Source organism: Rhinatrema bivittatum, chromosome 5 (genome assembly GCF_901001135.1).
Source record: "Rhinatrema bivittatum chromosome 5, aRhiBiv1.1, whole genome shotgun sequence".
Classification (NCBI taxonomy): Eukaryota; Metazoa; Chordata; class Amphibia; order Gymnophiona; family Rhinatrematidae; genus Rhinatrema; species Rhinatrema bivittatum.
In genome coordinates, this window is record NC_042619.1 from 305,993,363 (window position 1) to 306,011,227 (window position 17,865).

Below are 17,865 nucleotides of genomic sequence, written 5' to 3' on the forward strand. Positions count from 1 at the left end.
GGGAATACTCCTGATACTGGGGAGACCATCTAGACAATCAGGCCCTCTGAATGGGACATATATGCGCTCTTACCCAAGGAACCAGGATCCAACATTGTTGCCATGAAGCCCAGAACCTGTAGATACTCCCAAGCTGTGGGCCTCGGATTCTCAATAAGGACTTCACCTTACTCTTAGCTTCAGAATTCTCTCTTTGGTCAAGAAACCTGACCTAGAGTCATGTCGAAAGTTTCCCCCTAGATACTCCAATAACTGAGACAGACAACTTGCTCTTGCCAAAGTTCACCACCCAGCATAGATCTTGCAAAAATTGTACCACCTGGACATAGCAGCCATGCTCTCCTGAGTCGACTTTGTCCGAATTAACCAATTGTCCATTCAGATATGGATGCACCAGAATTCCTTCACAACAAAGAGCCACTGCCACAACCACCACCTTGGAAAAACATTCTCGGAGCAGTGGCCAAGCCAAAAGGCAGGGAATAAAACTGGAAATGATCTCCCAGAATTGCAAAATGAAGATTCTTCCGATTGTCCTCCCTTATTGGGATATGCAAATATGCTTGTTCAGATCCAAGGAAGTCAGAAATTCCCCTTGTCTCACTACCACCATGACTGACTTTAAAGTCTCCATTTCAAATTGAGACATCCTAGAGCTCTGATACCTTTTTAGATGCCAAATTGGATGAAATGTCCTTTCCTTCTTTGGCACTATAAGTATACTAAGTACCTCCCTTGGCCTCTGATGAAAAGGAAATGGAACCTTGGCTCCTAACAAAAGTCGCTCAGGTGTCTCTGGTATAGCCCTCCGCCTTTTGAGTGGCATAAGGGGACACAATAAAAGCATCTAAGAGAGCAAAAAAAACCCAAACTCCATAGCATAGCTGCTCTCAACTATCTCTAGAACCCACTGATCTGACTTAATTTGAATCTCACTCAGTAAAAGGTTGATAAACACCCGACTAATACCTGTACTAGAGACTGGGTCTCCAAACCTTCACCGAGAGTTCTGAATGACCAGTGTCTTTACCTCTTATGAAAGGACTAAAATCTACTATAATTCTAGGCTGTTGAGAAGACAACCTTCCTGACCTTCCTCGCTTCGGATCCCAAAACAGATTCTTGAACAATGACCGCCAGTGCGTTTGGACTTATCCTCTTGTAATCTAGGCTCCTTAGATTCCCCCAAGGCCTTTATAAATTTCGGATACTCTCCAAACAGTAACATTTTCATTTAAAGGTAAACTAACAGTCTTGGAGATTGAATCTGCTGACCAATTACTCAGCCACAGCAAGTGCCTTGCTGCCATAATTAAGGCTCACACCAAATCATATGAGACATCAGCCAAGAAGGCCACACTGGTTCCATCTGAGCTGTGTACTCTACAGCAGCACCTTTGAGGCCACTTCCTGTACAATCTGAAAAAGATGCAACCCTGCTCCGTCCACAGTGCAATTACAAACTGCTGCCTGGAAAGCAAAACTAGAAGCCTCAAAAGGTGGAATTACTATTTGCCTGATAATTTCCTTTCCTCTAAAAGATTCAGGTCAGTGCATTACCAGTAGGTTATGCACACCAACCAGCAGATGGAGATAAGAGATCAAAGGCTCACTGATGTCATCCTTCACATACCTCCATGTTGACATCAGCCTGCCAGTAAATTCTGTAAAAGCTATTTGTGGACAACTTTAAAACCATAAATTTTATTTATTTAAAAACTTTTCTATACCGTCGTATAGTGATATACCATCTCAACTGTTCACAGATAGGCACGTAAAATAAGTTTGTATTGGTTTCTAAATTATCTAGAAGGTGCCAATAAATTTTTCGGTTACATGATTCAAATAATATTGCTATATGGAAAGTGGATTGGAACTTTCATCAATGTTAGTTTGGCTTTTTTTTTCTTTTAAACTTCCAGTAAAATAAGGAAATGAGGCTAACCAAAGCACCAAGGCTGGTAAACATTGGGAAACCAATAGAAGGAAGGATAAACATGGGGAAAAGGAAAAGAGCCCCCCGCCCCCCATGCTTACCAAGTCCTTAGATTCTGACTGATACGGCATTCATGTACTTTCTATTGACAAACTGCCAAAAAATCTAAAACACGCAAACAAAAGGCAGCATTGGGAGGGAGCGTGGACTGCCCTGACTGTTCTAGAGAAAGGAAATTTATCAGGTAAGTAGTAATTTCAACTTCCTTTTCATCCGTACAGGCCAGTCTATTCCCTGTGAGATGTACCTAAGCTACTCCCTCATAGGGCAGGATGCTGCTCGTGACCTCACCATACTGCCACGGCAAACAAGAGTTTCTTTACCTGGACTTCCAGAAAAAAAAAAAGTGCCTTGACAGCCAAGCTGACGCTCTGCAAATCTCCAATGGAGATACCCATCCACGGTCTGCGCCCATGTGGAATACATCTGAATCTGCTCCATTAGAGGCCAGTATCCTCCACATACACATTCTTGATCTGCTACTTAATCCATCATACCATAGTTGTTCTAGAGGCCATTATCCCGCCATACAGATTTTCTGAATTTGGAAACTTGTGGCCACCTTGAAAAAAACATGCAAGGTGTCTTTGCATATCCAAGGGAAGAAACAGCGCATATTCTGCCTTCCTGCCTGGTGAAGGCAAAAAAATAGACCGACTCATGTAGAAGCCTGACACTACCTTTTTAAGAAAGGAAGGTACTGTGTGAAATTGAATGACAGCCAAAGAAACCATGAGAAAATGTTCCCAACCAGAGAGTGCTTGCCATTCCGAAGCCCACCTTGCTGGTAATGAGGAAACTGTCTTTAAGGGAACATTTGTAATAAAAGAGAACTGTAATTCTGACAAAAGGAGAGAGCCAGATTAAAAGCTCAAATAGGAATTGAAATCTGAACAGGTGACTGGATATGCTTGACCCTTCAAATGAAATAGACCTCAAATTCAGCCCCTTTAACCAGAATGAAATACTCTTAAACTACTAAGGACACTCCCTCCTGTAGAAATTCCAAAATAAATCCAAATTGGCACAGAGGTACATCCTGGCACAAACCGACACTTAGAACACTAAATTCAAAATTCTCCCTATTCACATGTAAGCTAAGAAATTAGAAATTTCCTCGTCTTCAACATCACCATTATCAGTGTATGAAATGTCTCTGCCATCAATTGCACCCACTCAAGGACCAGACCATAAGAGACATAATAACCCCAAGCTGGCCACTTGGAAGCTCACAGACATGGCTCTCCAAGCTTGGCCAGAGGTCGTATCAGCTCGAGCACTGAGACACACAACAGGTCCTGTGACTGCTGCAAATTGATCTTAGCAAGGTTGACCATCCAACCTAATTCCTGCCTCTTGGAAGGACTTTGCACAATTAAGCCAACCATCCAGTTGGTGATCATGGTGATGCAGAAAGAGGAGTTCCTCAACTCTCTGCATGTGAGGGACGTGTATCTTCAAATTCCAATTCAGAAGAAGCATTAGAGGCTGCTTGTCTTGCGCTACTGAACAAAAGAACATGCCATAATGGGTCAGACCAAGGGTCCATCAAGCCCAGCATCCTGTCCCCAACAGTGGCCAATCCAGGCCCTAAGAACCTGGCAAGTTCCCAAAAACTAAGTCTAGCCCATGTTACTAGTAATAGCAGTGGCTATTTTCTAAGTCAACTTAATTAATAGCAGGTAATGGACTTCTCCTCCAAGAAATTATCCAATCCTTTTTTAAACACAGCTACACTAACTGCACTAACCACATCCTCTGGTAACAAATTCCAGAGTTTAAATGTGCGTGTATTTATTATTTATTTAAATGATTTTATATACCGACAACCGTTTGCACATCGTGTCAGTTTACAAGTAACTTACAACCAAAGTATATATAGGCATAGCCTTTACAAAGAACAGTATGCAAAAGAACGCAGTAACAGAACAAAAACTAGATAAATTGAAGAGGGAGGGGTTCAGATTAGGCGTGACAAGGGAGGGGGTGGGGGGAGGGTGTAAACAATGACACAAAGGGATAGGTTATGTACAGGGTTTAGAGAAACATTCATTATGTACACTGGTTATATACAAAGTTATATAACCCCGAATACAACACTCGTTGAGGTGAGGTTATATATGAGGTTATATAACATAACATTCTTTATATACAAAGGTTAAGAGAAACATTTATAGTTCCTTACTGATTTTTTTTTTTTTTTTTGAGTAGGGGGGAGGGCGGGAGGGGAGGGCTAGAGGGGGTAAGTGTTAGATGTTGATCCTGAGAGGGGGGTGTTGGTAAGTGAAGAAGATAGGGTTAGAGTGTTAGTAAGTGATGATGATTGGGGATATGCTTGGAGGAAGAGCCAGGTTTTGAGTTTCTTTTTGAATGTGGGTGTGGAGGTTTCGGTGCGTAGGTCAAGAGGCATAGAGTTCCAAAGGGTGGGGGCTGCGAGGGAAAGGGCTCTGTTGGTAGTGGAGATAAGTCTCGTAGATTTTATGGAGGGAGAAATTAGAGTTCCACGGGGTGAGGAACGGGTAGGTCTTGTGGAGGTGCGAGGGAGGAAAGGTGGGTTTAACCAGTTGTAATGTTCATTAGTAATACTTTTGTGAATGAGGGTAAGGGTCTTGTAAATAATTTGTGAGTGAATGGGAAGCCAGTGGAGATCAATGAGGGTGGGAGTGATGTGGTCTTTCTTATTAACATTAGTGAGGATGCGTGCAGTAGCGTTTTGAAGGAGTTGTAAAGGTTTGATGTGGGTAGCAAGAAGTCCAAGGAGGAGAGCGTTGCAGTAATCAATCTTCGAAAAAATTATAGATTGGAGTACAGTACGGAAATCAGAGAAATAGAGAAGGGGTTTGAGTTTTTTGAGGGTTTGTAATTTGAAATAGCAGCTGCTGAGGATAGATTTGATATATGGTTTGAAAGTGAGTTGGTTATAGAGTATAACACCCAGGTTTCGTGTGTCAGGAGGGAAAGTTGGTGGAATAGAGGGTAGAGGGTATGGGTATTGACGCATGTCTAGAGGAGATAAGAAGGAGTTCAGTTTTTTGTGGATTGAGGGCTAGGTGCATGTCAGTGAGGAGCTGGTTGATGGAGGCAAGAATAGTGTCCCAGTTTTGGAGTGCAGTGAGAATGGAATTTGTGAAGGGGATGAGGATTTGCACATCATCCGCATAGATGAAGTGAGTAACACCAAGGTTGGAGAGGAGGTTAGTAAGGGGGAGCATATAAATGTTAAATAGGGTGGACAAGAGGGAGGATCCTTGGGGGACGCCACAGTCGAGATTAGCAGGGGAGGATGTAAAGTTGTCGGTGAGGACTGTGTAACTACGGTTTTGGAGGTAAGACTTAATCCAGGAAAGAGCAGTGCCTGAGATTCCTATGCTGATGAGGGTGTTGATGAGGATGTTATGATTTACGGTATCGAATGCGGCAGAAATATCTAACATGGCAATGAGATAGGAGTTACCAGCATCCATTCCTTTGATGATGGTATCTGTTAGGGAGAGGAGTAGGGATTCCGTACTGAGATGTTTTCGGAAACCATATTGTGTATGGATTGGATTGGAGTATGTTGGATTGTTCAAGGTGGTCAGAGAGACGGGAGTTTACTAGTTTCTCAATGACTTTGGAGAGGAAAGGGAGATTGGAGATGGGACGGAGGTTAGATAGGTTGGAGGGATCGAGGGAGGAGTTTTTTTTAGGATGGGCTTGACCACAGCTTGTTTTAGGGAGTTAGGGACCAAGCCGTGTTCAAGGGAACAGTTCACAATTTTGGAGAGTGAAGTGGCTATGGTTTTAGGAATAGCGTTGAGTGAAAAAGAACTCTCTCAGATTAGTTTTAAAATGCACCATATGCTAACTTCATGGAGTGCCCCCTAGTTCTTCTATTATCCGAAAGAGTAAATAACCGATTCACATTTACCTATTCTAGACCTCTCATGATTTTAAACATCTCTACCATATCCCCCCTCAGCCGTCTCTTCTCCAAGCTGAAAAGTCCTAACCTCTTTAGTCTTTCCTCATAGGGGAACTGTTCCATCCCCTTTATCATTTTGGTCGCCCTTCTCTGTACCTTCTTCATCGCAACTATATCTTTTTTGAGATGCGGCAACCAGAATTGTACACAGTATTCAAGGTGCTGTCTCACCATGGAGCAATACAGAGGCATTATGACATTTTCCATTTTATTCACCATTCCTTTCTAATAATTCTCAACATTCTGTTTGCTTTTTTGACTGCCGCAGCACACTGAACCGACAATTTCAATGTGTTATCCACTATGACGCCTAGATCTCTTTCTTGGGTGCTAGCTCCTAATATGGAACCTAACATCGTGTAACTATAGCATGGGTTATTTTTCCCTAAATATGCATCACCTTGCACTTATCCACATTAAATCTCATCTGCCATTTGGAAGCCCAATTTTCCAGCCTCACAAGGTCTTCCTGCAATTTATCACAATCTGCTTGTGATTTAACTACTCTGAATAATTTTGTATCTGCAAATTTATCTCACTCGTCATATTTCTTTCCAGATCATTTATAAATATATTGAAAAGTACGGGTCCCAATACAAATCCCTGATGCACTCCACTGCCCACTCTTGACCAGCCAGTTGTCCAGATAAGGGAAAACATGCATTCTCAGCCTGCAGAAGTATGCTGCCACCTTGGCCAGACATTGTTAAAATCCGTGGGGCAGACATAAGCCCAAATGGCAACACCTGATAGTGGAACTGCTGTTTTCCCACCACGAATTGGAGATATATCAAGTGACTGGGGAAGATCTTGATGTCTGTGTATGCGTCCTTCAGATCAAGGGAGCGTAGCCAATCTCCTTTTTGTAAAAGGGGGGGGGGGGGGGGGATCAAGGTGCCCAAGAAAACATTCTGGAACTTTTCCTTTTTTATAAATCTGTCCAAGGCCCTTAAGTCTAGGATGGGATGGAGTCCTCCTGTTTTCTTTAGACTCAGGAAGTACCTGGAGTAAAAATCCTCATCCTCCTCGGAGGACCCGAGTATTGGGATCGCTCCTGTGGAGGGCATCAGTGGCTGACGGGGCATCGACGGCCCCTCGGGCACCGGCTGCGTCAGAAGGGTGCACAGAAGGACATCCAGACACTATCAGGGATGCCAAATTTGGGCACCGGTGTGGGGACCAGTGGCACCGGTAACACTTTGCAGCGCTTTGAGCACTGCCAATTGCACTCTGTTGTCCAGCTCCTCCTGGAAGTCCTGAGTGGTCAGGACTGATGGAGGGGGACGAGGCGTGTCTGGCTCATCCTTGGGTCCCCAAAGCGGCGCGGTGCCCTGCACCGATATCGGTGGGGAATGCCTCGAGCTACTGGGGAGCACTGGAGGATGGCACCTCCAGTGGCCGGTGCCGCTTCGATGGCTGCTCCAGAACCGTGCCAAGACGGGGAACGGTGCCGGTGCTTCCGGGATCACTTCCAATTCTCAGCCTGGTCTTTCCACGGTGATGGGCCTCTGGTGGAAAGCACAGCTGCTTACCTGTAACAGGTGTTCTAATAGGACAGCAGAATGATAGTCCTCACATGTGGGTGACATCATCCGATGGAGCCCAGCATGGAAAGCTTTTGTCAAAGTTTCTAGAAACTTTGGCCAGCAGACTGAGCATGCCCAGCCTGCTACTATCTACGTGTCCACGCGAGGTCCCCTTTCAGTCTCGAAACTTAGTAATAATACGAGTGAAAAACTAAAACAAGAAACCGGAAGTGAACCCAAAATCATGGGGAGGTGGGTGGGATTGTCCTAGGAGAACACCTGTTCCAGGTAAGCAACTGCGCTTTCTCCTAGGACAAGCAGGATGGTAGTCCTCACATGTGGGTGAGTACAGAACTCCAGTAACCAGAGAGACCAAAAGCGGCCAAACAAGGTGCCAACGAGCACAACAAAACTGCGGTGCTATGGGGAAAAACAGGGGCGGTCTGGTCCCATAAGGAGCATGAGTAGAGAGTTGGGTTCAGGTCTGGAACAGGTTGTGCAGGATGAACTGACCAAATCCCCACCCTCTTTGCTCTGGTGGAAAGCACAGTTGCTTACCTGTAATAGGTGTTCTAATAGGACAGCAGAATGATAGTCCTCACATGTGGGTGACGTCATCCGATGGAGCCCAGCATGGAAAGCTTTTGTCAAAGTTTCTAAAAACTTTGGCCAGCAGACTGAGCATGCCCAGCCTTATAGTGGTCCCAGAGCTGGGCCACCTCATCCCTAACTCTATCTCCGAAGAGATTCTCTCCAGTACTCAGTATGTCAGTGAGTCTTTCCAGTACTTCTGGTCGGAGATCAGAGGCCCACATTCATGCCATTCTGCGGGTGCTGATTCCTGCTGCAGACACCCTCAACGCTGTCTCAAAAAGATCGTAGGTCGCTCGGACCTTGTGTTTTCTGCACTCCAAGCCCTTATTCACCAGCGACATGAAGGTGTCCTGCTGCTGCTAAGGCAAATGCTCAGTCAACTCCTGCACCTGCCTCCAGATGTCCTGCAAGTACTGGCTCATGTGGAGCTGGTAGAAAGCTATGTGGGCAATGAGCATGGTTCCCTGAAAAACCTTCTTCCCAAAAGCATATATATCGCTCTGTGTTCCTTCCCCAGGAGCGCTGAGGAATGGGTCTGAGACCCTTGACTCTCGAGAGCAGATCTGACTATCACTGACTGGTGAGGAAGCTATTGCTTATCAAACCTGGGATCCTTTTAGACAAGGGGGATGTCCCCACATACAGTAGTAACTCCTTAAGGATGTTGTATACCGGGACCACCATGATCTCCTTAGGAGGCTCCACAAACTGGAGGATTTCAAGCATTTTGTGCCTGGCATCTTCCTCTGTCAGTAAGTGAAATGGGATGGCCTCTGCCATCGCCCTCACAACCCTGTGAAGGTTAAGTCCTCAGGTGGAGGCTTCTTTCACTCTTCTGAAGGAGAATGTTCTGAGGGGAGGCCCTTAGAGCCATTGAAGGAGGTTCTCCATGGTGTCATCTCTCAGGGGTCATTTGCAGCAATCCCAGACGTCATGCGATGCCCCCAAGCAGAGGACACATTCATCATGGGTGTCCATGATGGACATGGTCCTCAGGCACAGAAAGCATTGCTTAAAACCGGACATGGCCATGACAGGGCAAAATAAATGGGAAGCAAGATCAAAATAGACAGCAATGGGCGTCGATGGCCAGCAGCACCGAAGCACTGCCACCATGCGAAAGGAAAAAAAAACCACTTAACAATAACGTCGAAACCCCGACTAGGAACACTACAGGGAGGACAGAGAAGGATCTGGCGTCCAACCCAGGTGAAGAAAATTACGTCAAAGCGAAAAAATGGAACATTTTTTCAATAGAGGCCAAAAAGGCCAAAAGTGAGCTCACAAACCGTAATGCTGCAGCTCTGCAGAAAGAGACTGAAGAGGGATCCCGCATGGACGCGTAGTATAGGGCATGCCCAGACTGGCAAGTCAAAGTTCTAGAAACTTTGACATAGTTTTTCTTGTCGGGACTCCATCTCAAGTCACCCAAGTGTGTGAGGACTACCATCCTGCTTGTCTTTGGAGAAAACGGTTTACAGAAATTCTTCTTTGACTTATGGGAACCAAAGATTACAGCTAAATATTCGATATCAGTATCAAGAGAAAAGCTATGAAATACTCATCCTTCTCCTAGATATTTCTTCTACTTTTCCTACTTCTTTACTAGCACCAGCCTCCTAATTTCTTCTTTCTACTGCCTCTTCCCTTCCCTACCTCAGGTCTGTTTGTGCACCTCCTCTTATGCTGAGTCCAAGGTTTTCCTTCCCACAGTGGCACAGTGCCTCAGGATCTTACCCCTCTCCTCCCTCTCCTCCTCCTCTGTACAGAGTTGGAATCAGTATTAGCAGGCTGGACAAGGAAGGGGCAGAAGTACTTCCTTTGAGCATGGCTGCTCTGCCAGCCCTTGTGGTCTTGTTAGCAACAACTTGCTGACAGTTCTTGCGAGTTACATTTAGTCACCAGTGGAAGCTGGTGACTGGAAGCTTCACATGCTGGTCTCTGCATGCATAACTAAAATGTCAGCTCCTCTTTATAACAAATTCAAGTTAATCCTAGTATTCTTGTTAAGTGCTACATTCTGTCACAAACTTCATAATAAACTTGATGGCTCCCAGCCCAGTAATTATAAAGCGGGATCACCAAAGCACAGGAACTACATATTCAAATAGGTGGAAATTCCAAATATCAAAGCAAACAGATCCTTACTGCGTGTGCCAAATTTCTAAGTTGGTGACTCACCCCAGCACCTGCACGAACTGCCAGTTCATACAACCCAAACACATCAAAGGGGCCACCTCGCTCCTGAAGTTTTGCCTTGCAGATCCAGAACTTGGCAAATTTCTCTCCTTCAGGGATCCTGGACAGGATAGCAGACAGCTGCTCAGAAGGGTATCCCTCAAGGAAAAGAAAAGAAAATACCCACTTAAGACAAAGACTGTAGAAATGGGAAACCAAATTCCTGTAAAATGAACATGAGTAAAAGAAAGATAAACCTTCCACCCCTACCAAGACAATTAGATTTTATTTTTTACATAACTTTTTATTTTACCGTGGCACAAAGTATACAGAACACAGGTACAATCCAAATATAACAAACACATCACTGTCTGCAAGGTTACAAATGCATTGGAAGAGGACATTGTAAATTCTTCATAAGAACTACTTAATATATATTCTGTGACTTCCGTCTCCAGACCTACTATGGAGTCCAGACTTTGTGTGTCTGGTTGTTTCCTAAATGCAAATATCAGATGTCCTAGTCAGGGGCATAGCCAGAACTGAATTTGTTTTGGGGGGGCCTCAAGGTTAATATGCAGGGTCTTTGCTAGCTTCTAACCCTGACCCCATACCTTACCCTACCCTATGTGGATCTGCATTGCAGTGGCTACAAAGCCCTATATTTTATGGATACATTCTGCATCTTCTGTCTTTTCAATCTCCTTGCCCTGGCAGTCCCTCACTATCCCGTTGTGTTTATGGCACCCAAGTGTTAATCTCTCAGGCTGCTATACAGTAATTATGTAAACTGGTTTCCAACCATGCCAGACATTCCAAACCTTTTAAAATACAGAGAAGAGGGGGGAAAAATTACCTACCAAAAAGTAAAGAGAGACTTTGATGGCCTCAAATCTTTACAGGACTAGTCCAAGGGCAGTGTTTCCCTGTTCACGTTAGCCATTTTAGAGATGCAGGGGATAATTGCATCTTGGCCCTCTAACTACTGCATCTTTAAGAGCAGACTCAGGTGTGCCATGATGCTGCTGCTAGGGGAGGAGCCTCATAAACTTGAGGGGGCAGAGGCCGCTTCATAGCTATGCCCCTGGTTCTATTATAGAAATCACTTCTATTTTATTTTTCCTAACAAGTAATTTGAAGTGATTCTTTCCATGTATATGCAATAGTCAGTGGAACAACATACCAGAGTTGATTAATCAATTTCCTTGAAGTGGGCAGATATGATCTGTCTCTTCAAAAAATAAAGATGACATAATAGGGTCATAAGAACATAAGAAATTGCCATACTGGGTCAGACCAAGGGTCCATCAAGCCCAGCATCCTGTTCCAACAGTGACCAGTCCGGGCTACAAGTACCTGGCAAATACCCAAACACTAAGCAGATCCCATGCTACTGATGCCAGTAATAGCAGTGGCTACTCCCTAAGTCAGCTTGATTGATAGCAATTAATGGACTTCTCCAAGAACTTATCCAAACCTTTTTTTAAACCCAGCTACACTAACTGCATCCCTCTGGCAACAAATTTCAGAGCTTAATTGTGCATTAAGTGAAAAATAATTTTCTGATTAGTTTTAAATATGCTATTTGCTAACTTCATGGAGTGTCCCTAGTCCTATTATCCAAAAGATTAAATAATGATTCACATTTACCCCTCTATCATATCCCCCCTCAGCCGTCTCCTCCAAGCTGAACAGCCTTAAACTCTTTAGCCTTTCCTCATAGGGGAGCTGTTCCATCCTCTTTATCATTTTGGTCGTCCTTCTCTGTATCTTCTCCATCGCAACTATATCTTTTTTGAGATGCAGCAACCAGAATTATACACAATACTCAAGGTGCGGTCTCTCCATGGATTGATACAGAGGCATTATGACATTTTCCGTTTATTCACCATTCCCTTCCTAATAATTCCTAACATTCTGTTTGCTTTTTTGACTGCCGCAGCACACTGAGCAGCACACCACTATGGTGCCTAGATCTCTTTCCTGGGTGGTAGCTCCTAATATGGAACCTAAAATTGTGTAACTACAGCATGGGTTATTTTTCGCTATATGAAACACCTTGCACTTGTCCACATTAAATTTCATCTGCCATTTGGAAGCCCAATCTTCCAGTCTCACAAGGTCCTCCTGCAATTTATCACAATCAATTGATAGGTCAAACAAAATAGGAAACAAAGGGGAACCATGTTGTATGTCTCGTAAAATCAGAAACCGTGCTGAAACCACTTCATTAGACAGCACTCTTGTTGTTGGTTTAGAGAAGGTGTGAGCAAACTTTGTGCTGGGGCCACATTACAAGTTATGGAGTGCAACAAGGGCCAGAGGGTGGCGCAGGGCAGGGCATTGACACAGCAATCAAATCTCTACCATTTGCTGCAGGCATTTCAGTATTCAGCAGACAAACATAGAAACAACGGCAGAAAAAGACCAATCGGCCCATCCAGTCTGCTCAGCAAGCTCCCACACTGGTTTTCCCATACATATCTGTTTCACCAACCACCAATTTCAGGGCCCTTGTTGATAACTGTTTGATTCAAGTTTCCTGCCATCCCCTGTCATTGAGGCAGAGAATAATGTTGGAGATGCATCAAAGGTGAGCATAAGGCTTAATGGTTAAGGGTGGTAACCGCTGCATCAAGCAAGAAACCCTGATGCTTGTTTACCCAGACTGCACAGATCATTGCCTTGTTGGATGAATGTAAATCCTGTTTTCCACATTTCCCCCTGCTGTTGAAGCAGAGAGCAACGCTGTATATGGATTCAAAGTGATGTATCAGGCTTAATTGGTTTAGGGTAATAACCGCCATAATAAGCAAGCTACCCCCATGCTTATTTGTTTACCCCGATTGTGAAGTTCAGTCCTTGTTGGCTGTTGTCTGAATGCAAACCCTCTTTTTCACAGCAGAGAGCAATGTTGGAGTTGCATTAACTCCATGCAAATCCTCTTTTTCACAGCAGAGAGCAATGTTGGAGTTGCATTAACCTTACAAAGGCTTATTGAGTAAGGGTAGTAATCACCAGGTAGTAGCTCCACTCCAGTAATCCACCCCCATGGCTCTTCTCTTCATTCCCATCCTCTAGCCTTTATGGATCCAGTGTTTATCCCATGCCCCTTTGAAATCCTTCACAGTTTTAGTCTTCACCACTTCCTCCGGAAGGGCATTCCAGGCATCCACCACCCTCTCCGTGAAGAAATACTTCCTGACATTGGTTGAGTCTTCCTCCCTGGAGCTTCAAGTTGTGACCCCAAGTTCTACTGATTTTTTTCCAACGTAAAAGGTTTGTTGTTGACCATGGATCATTAAAACCTTTCAAATATCTGAAAGTCTGTATCATATCACCCCTGCTCCTCCTCTCCTCCAGGGTATACATATTTAGGTTCTTCAATCTCTCCACATAAGTCATTTTATGAAGTCCATCCACCTTTTTTTGATCGTCGTTCTCTGGACCCTCTCCATCCTGTCCCTTTGGAGATATGGTCTCCAGAACTGAACACAGTACTCCAGGAGAAGCCTCACCAAGGCCCTGTACAAGGGGATCATCACTTCCTTTCTCTTACTAGATATTCCTCTCTCTATGCAGCCCAGCATTCATCTGGCTTTAGCTATCGCCTTGTCACATTGTTTCGCTGACTTTAGATCGTTAGACAATATCACCCCAAGGTCTCTCTTCTGCTCCGTGCACATCAGCCCTTCACCCCCCAAATACAGTTCTTTTAGATTTCCACACCCCATGTGCATGACTCTGCACATCTTGGCATTGAATATCAGCTGCCATATCTTCGACCACTCTTCCAGCTTCTCTCAAAAATTTCTATCTAAAGATCTTGGCAAAGGTTCTGGCAGTTCACCTGGGTCATTTCTTATTTATGGTGACAAATCAGGTTTTGTCCCGGCTAGATTAGCTGCAGACAACATGAGAAAGGTCTTGACTCTTAATTGGTAGGTCCAACACCATAACATACCTGTAGTCCTGCAGGTAGTGGATGCCAAAAAGGCTTTTGAAAGAATGCACTGGTCCTACTTATTCCAGGTTTTACACAAAATGGGTTTGGGGGCTGGATTCATAACATGGATCAGAGCCCTTTATGATCAACCTAAGGCATCTGTCAGGGTAAATGGGGATATTCAGACTTGTTTACGATTGGTCGAGGCTGGGTTGCCCACTTTCACCTTTGTTTGCGCTTTCCCTAGAACCATTTGCAGGACAGATTGACAGAACTATTAAAAGGGTGGATGTTTGCAGGAAGCCATATAAGATGACCCTATCCACAGATGATTTGACCTACCATTTTAGTTCCTGAGAAAACTCTTAACATGCTTTTGGCAGAAAAGAGAAGGTTTGGATTAGTGTCAAGGTTTAAAGTCAATGAAGACAAATCAGAAGTCTTAAACTTAACCTTAACTGGGGATTTGGAGAGGACTTTACAACAACTACCCTTCAAATGGGTGAAAGAGTCTGAAATATCTGGGAATGTGGCTAGGGGCAGATTTAAAGGTCCTATTCGATCTAAATTATGGCTCTCTAGTAGATAGGATCTTCAAGGACCTGGAAAGGTGGGATCGTATTTTATTATCTTGGTTTGGGAGAATTTCTGTCATTAAGATGAACATGCTTCCGAGATTTTGCTACCTCTTCCAAATTCTGCCAGTGGCAATACCGGCAAGAGTGTTGAAAGAATGGCAAAGGAAGCTTCTTTGTTTCATCTGGAAAAGAAGGCCTCCCTGGGTGGCTAGTGAAGTTCTGATCCAATCTAAAAACCTGGGAGGTTTAGGGCTACCGAAATTGGCTTATTATGCTGCCTCAACTGCAAGTGGTACTGAAGTGGCATAATCAGAACAAACGGAAAATCGGGATAGATCTAGAACGTGATATTGTAGGGTTGCCACCCAAAGAAATTGTACTATGGACTGCAGACAGGCCTGAAGGTCCTTTGAAGGGAACGAACGTTGGATCGTGCACAGAGACTGGGAGTGGGGGTGGGGGAGGAAATCTCTACTCAATGCCCCTTCTCTTTACCAATGTTTTTTTCAATACCCTTTACCTGGGCTCAGCCTATCCCGGATGAGTACAAGGACGGTCTCCGACTGCAGGGGGGGGGGGGGGTGTATAAACCTTCACCGCTGCGCCTGCACCCGCTTGCCTTTCAGCGGGTTGTTGTTTTTTTTTTGGTTTGTTTGTTTTTTTACACAAGGCTAAATCCACGCCAGTTAGCTACTGGACCAAGGCACTCATCTGAAGAAATCACCTCAGGAATTCTCAATTGAGAGAGGGACCATAAGGTCTCCTTCTAAAAAACTTAAAGCAATCCCCATACGGACATGCATGTCCACCATCTGCTGGAGACTGAGAATACTGGCAGGCTGATGTCACTGCAGGAGTATATATACTGTGATGTCAGCTTTGCTTAGTCTCCATCTGCTGGTAGAAGTGCATAACCCATTGGTTCTGGATTCACCTGTCTGTACGCTAAGAAAGCTGGGGGATTTCTGGTTCTGAAACAGCTGTCCCTAATTTAGTGAGCCAGTAGATAAGCATAAGGAGACCCAAATTCAGAAGCAACCTTAAGACTAAATAGGACCAAAAAACTCCCTTCCAGTTTTTTTTCACAAAGATTTTTTAAATATAACAAGATCTGCATATTCATTATTTGCCTTAATTTAATATGAAAGTTTCTGTATAAAATGACCAAATTAGGTATAGTAGATACCTATGCTATTTTTGCTACAATATTTCCCATTGAATTTATGGCATATGGAAATTCTTATGAAAGTACTTTTTTGTAATGCAATTTAGGACTCAGTAAAGCTAGGACCACTAGAAGGCATTCTTAGGCTCTAAGATGGTTATATGTTGCATCCTGTGTACTTATTCTACCACCATGTGAGACTGAAGCACAGAAAGAATGGGCCCTGAAAACCAACTATTTTTCACTCTCACTAGTTTGACTACTACTTACCTCTTTTATCAGTTTGAGGCACTCATCCAGCGTGTGATGAATTTTATCTGTCAGGCACTGCTGCTCCTCGTCATCCTCAATCCCATCCCAGAAAGGTGTGACCCATTTTTCTTTTTCTGGCTTTTTTGGGGGAACCAGCAACATTGGTGGGCGTTTATATGTCTTTCCCTTAGAATTCAACCATTCTTCTAGCTTCTTTCTGATGAGATGGAAAAGATGCCATATTTAGCTTTGAGTTTTTCATTACACCACAAATGCTATTTGACCTTGCATATTCACTAAGATGTAAGCACTCAATATTAAATATTGAACTATTGTATGCAATGTGTTAGCATGCAATTAGTGTTTATGACAAGAGGTTCACACATTGTATGAGTCTGGACAAGCCAGAAGTGCCACTACAGTCACTGAACCAAAAGCATCAAAAGTACAAAATATAATGGAAAGCAAAATTGCTTACCTTGTAATAGGTGTTATCCCAGGACAGTAGGATGAGGTCCTCACATATGGGTGACATCAGTAATGGAGCCCTATACGGAAAAACTTGTGTCAAAGTTTCTAGAAACTTTTGACTGGCACAGTGTGCCTACTGAGCATGCTCGGCATGCCATGATATTCCTGGCCACAGAGGTCTCCCTTCAGTCTTTTGTTTTGTAGCAATTTGCATTAACCAAAAATAAAATAAAACGTATCTGACCCAACTCCGCGGGGTGGCGGGTGGGTTTCGTGAGGACTACATCCTGCTGTCCTGGGAGAACACCTTTACAAGGTAAGCAATTTTGCTTTATCCCAGGACAAGCAGGATGCTAGTCCTCACATATGGGTGATTAGCAAGCTACAGGCTGCGTCATATTTGTGTTGGACCAACAACAGACAACTTGTGCAATAAGCACAACAACTGGTGTATTGTTGGGGAAAATGAGGCAGCCTGAAATCATGAATGGTTGGATGTGGAAGGAGTTGGATTATGCTGGGAATAAGTTCTGTAAGACAGATTGTCCATAGGCTGAATCTTGTCGTCCTTGTTTGTCCAAACAGTAATGAGCTGTAAATGTGTGAAGAGAACTCCATGCTGCTGCTTTACATATGTCAAGAATTGGCACTGAACATAGTGTGCTACTGAGGTTGACATTGCTCTTACTGAAATTGCCTTTTACTCGCCCTTGGAGAGGAAGGCCTGCTTTTTCATAGCAAAACTGTATGCAATCTGCTAACCAGTTGGATAGAGTATGTTTACCCACTGCCTTACCCGGTTTGTTTGGATCATAAGATACAAAGAGTTAGGTGGATTTCCTATGGACTGCAGTGCGGTCTAAGTAAAATGCTAGTGCACGCTTACAGTCCAAGGTATGTAAGGCTCGCTCCCATTGGTGAGAATGAGGCCATGGAAAAAATGTTGGTAAAAACTATTGATTGGTTCAAATGGAATTCCGTAACTACCTTGGGGAGGAATTTTAGATGTGTACGGAGAACCACTCTGTCATGTAGGAATTTTGTATAGGGTGAGTACGTGACAAGTGCTTGTAATTCACTAACCCTTCTAGCCGATATAATGGCTATGAGGAAGATAGTTTTCCATGTGAGAAATTTAAGATCATGGGAATTCATGGATTCAAAAGGAGAACACATGAGTCTTGTTAAGATCAAA

General features: G+C 43.9%; 1 protein-coding gene across 1 annotated transcript in view; it reads right to left on the reverse strand.

Moving 5' to 3' along the window:
* The window catches only part of CKAP2L (cytoskeleton associated protein 2 like), a 79,515-nt gene that overhangs the window by 10,556 nt on the left and 51,094 nt on the right, over positions 1-17,865 (reverse strand). Inside the window, exons 5-6 of the mRNA XM_029604241.1 lie at positions 16,218-16,416; positions 10,262-10,417 (exon numbers count right to left, since the gene is read on the reverse strand). Coding sequence (XP_029460101.1) covers positions 10,262-10,417; positions 16,218-16,416 — 355 coding nt within the window. The remainder of the gene's footprint in view (positions 1-10,261; positions 10,418-16,217; positions 16,417-17,865) is intronic.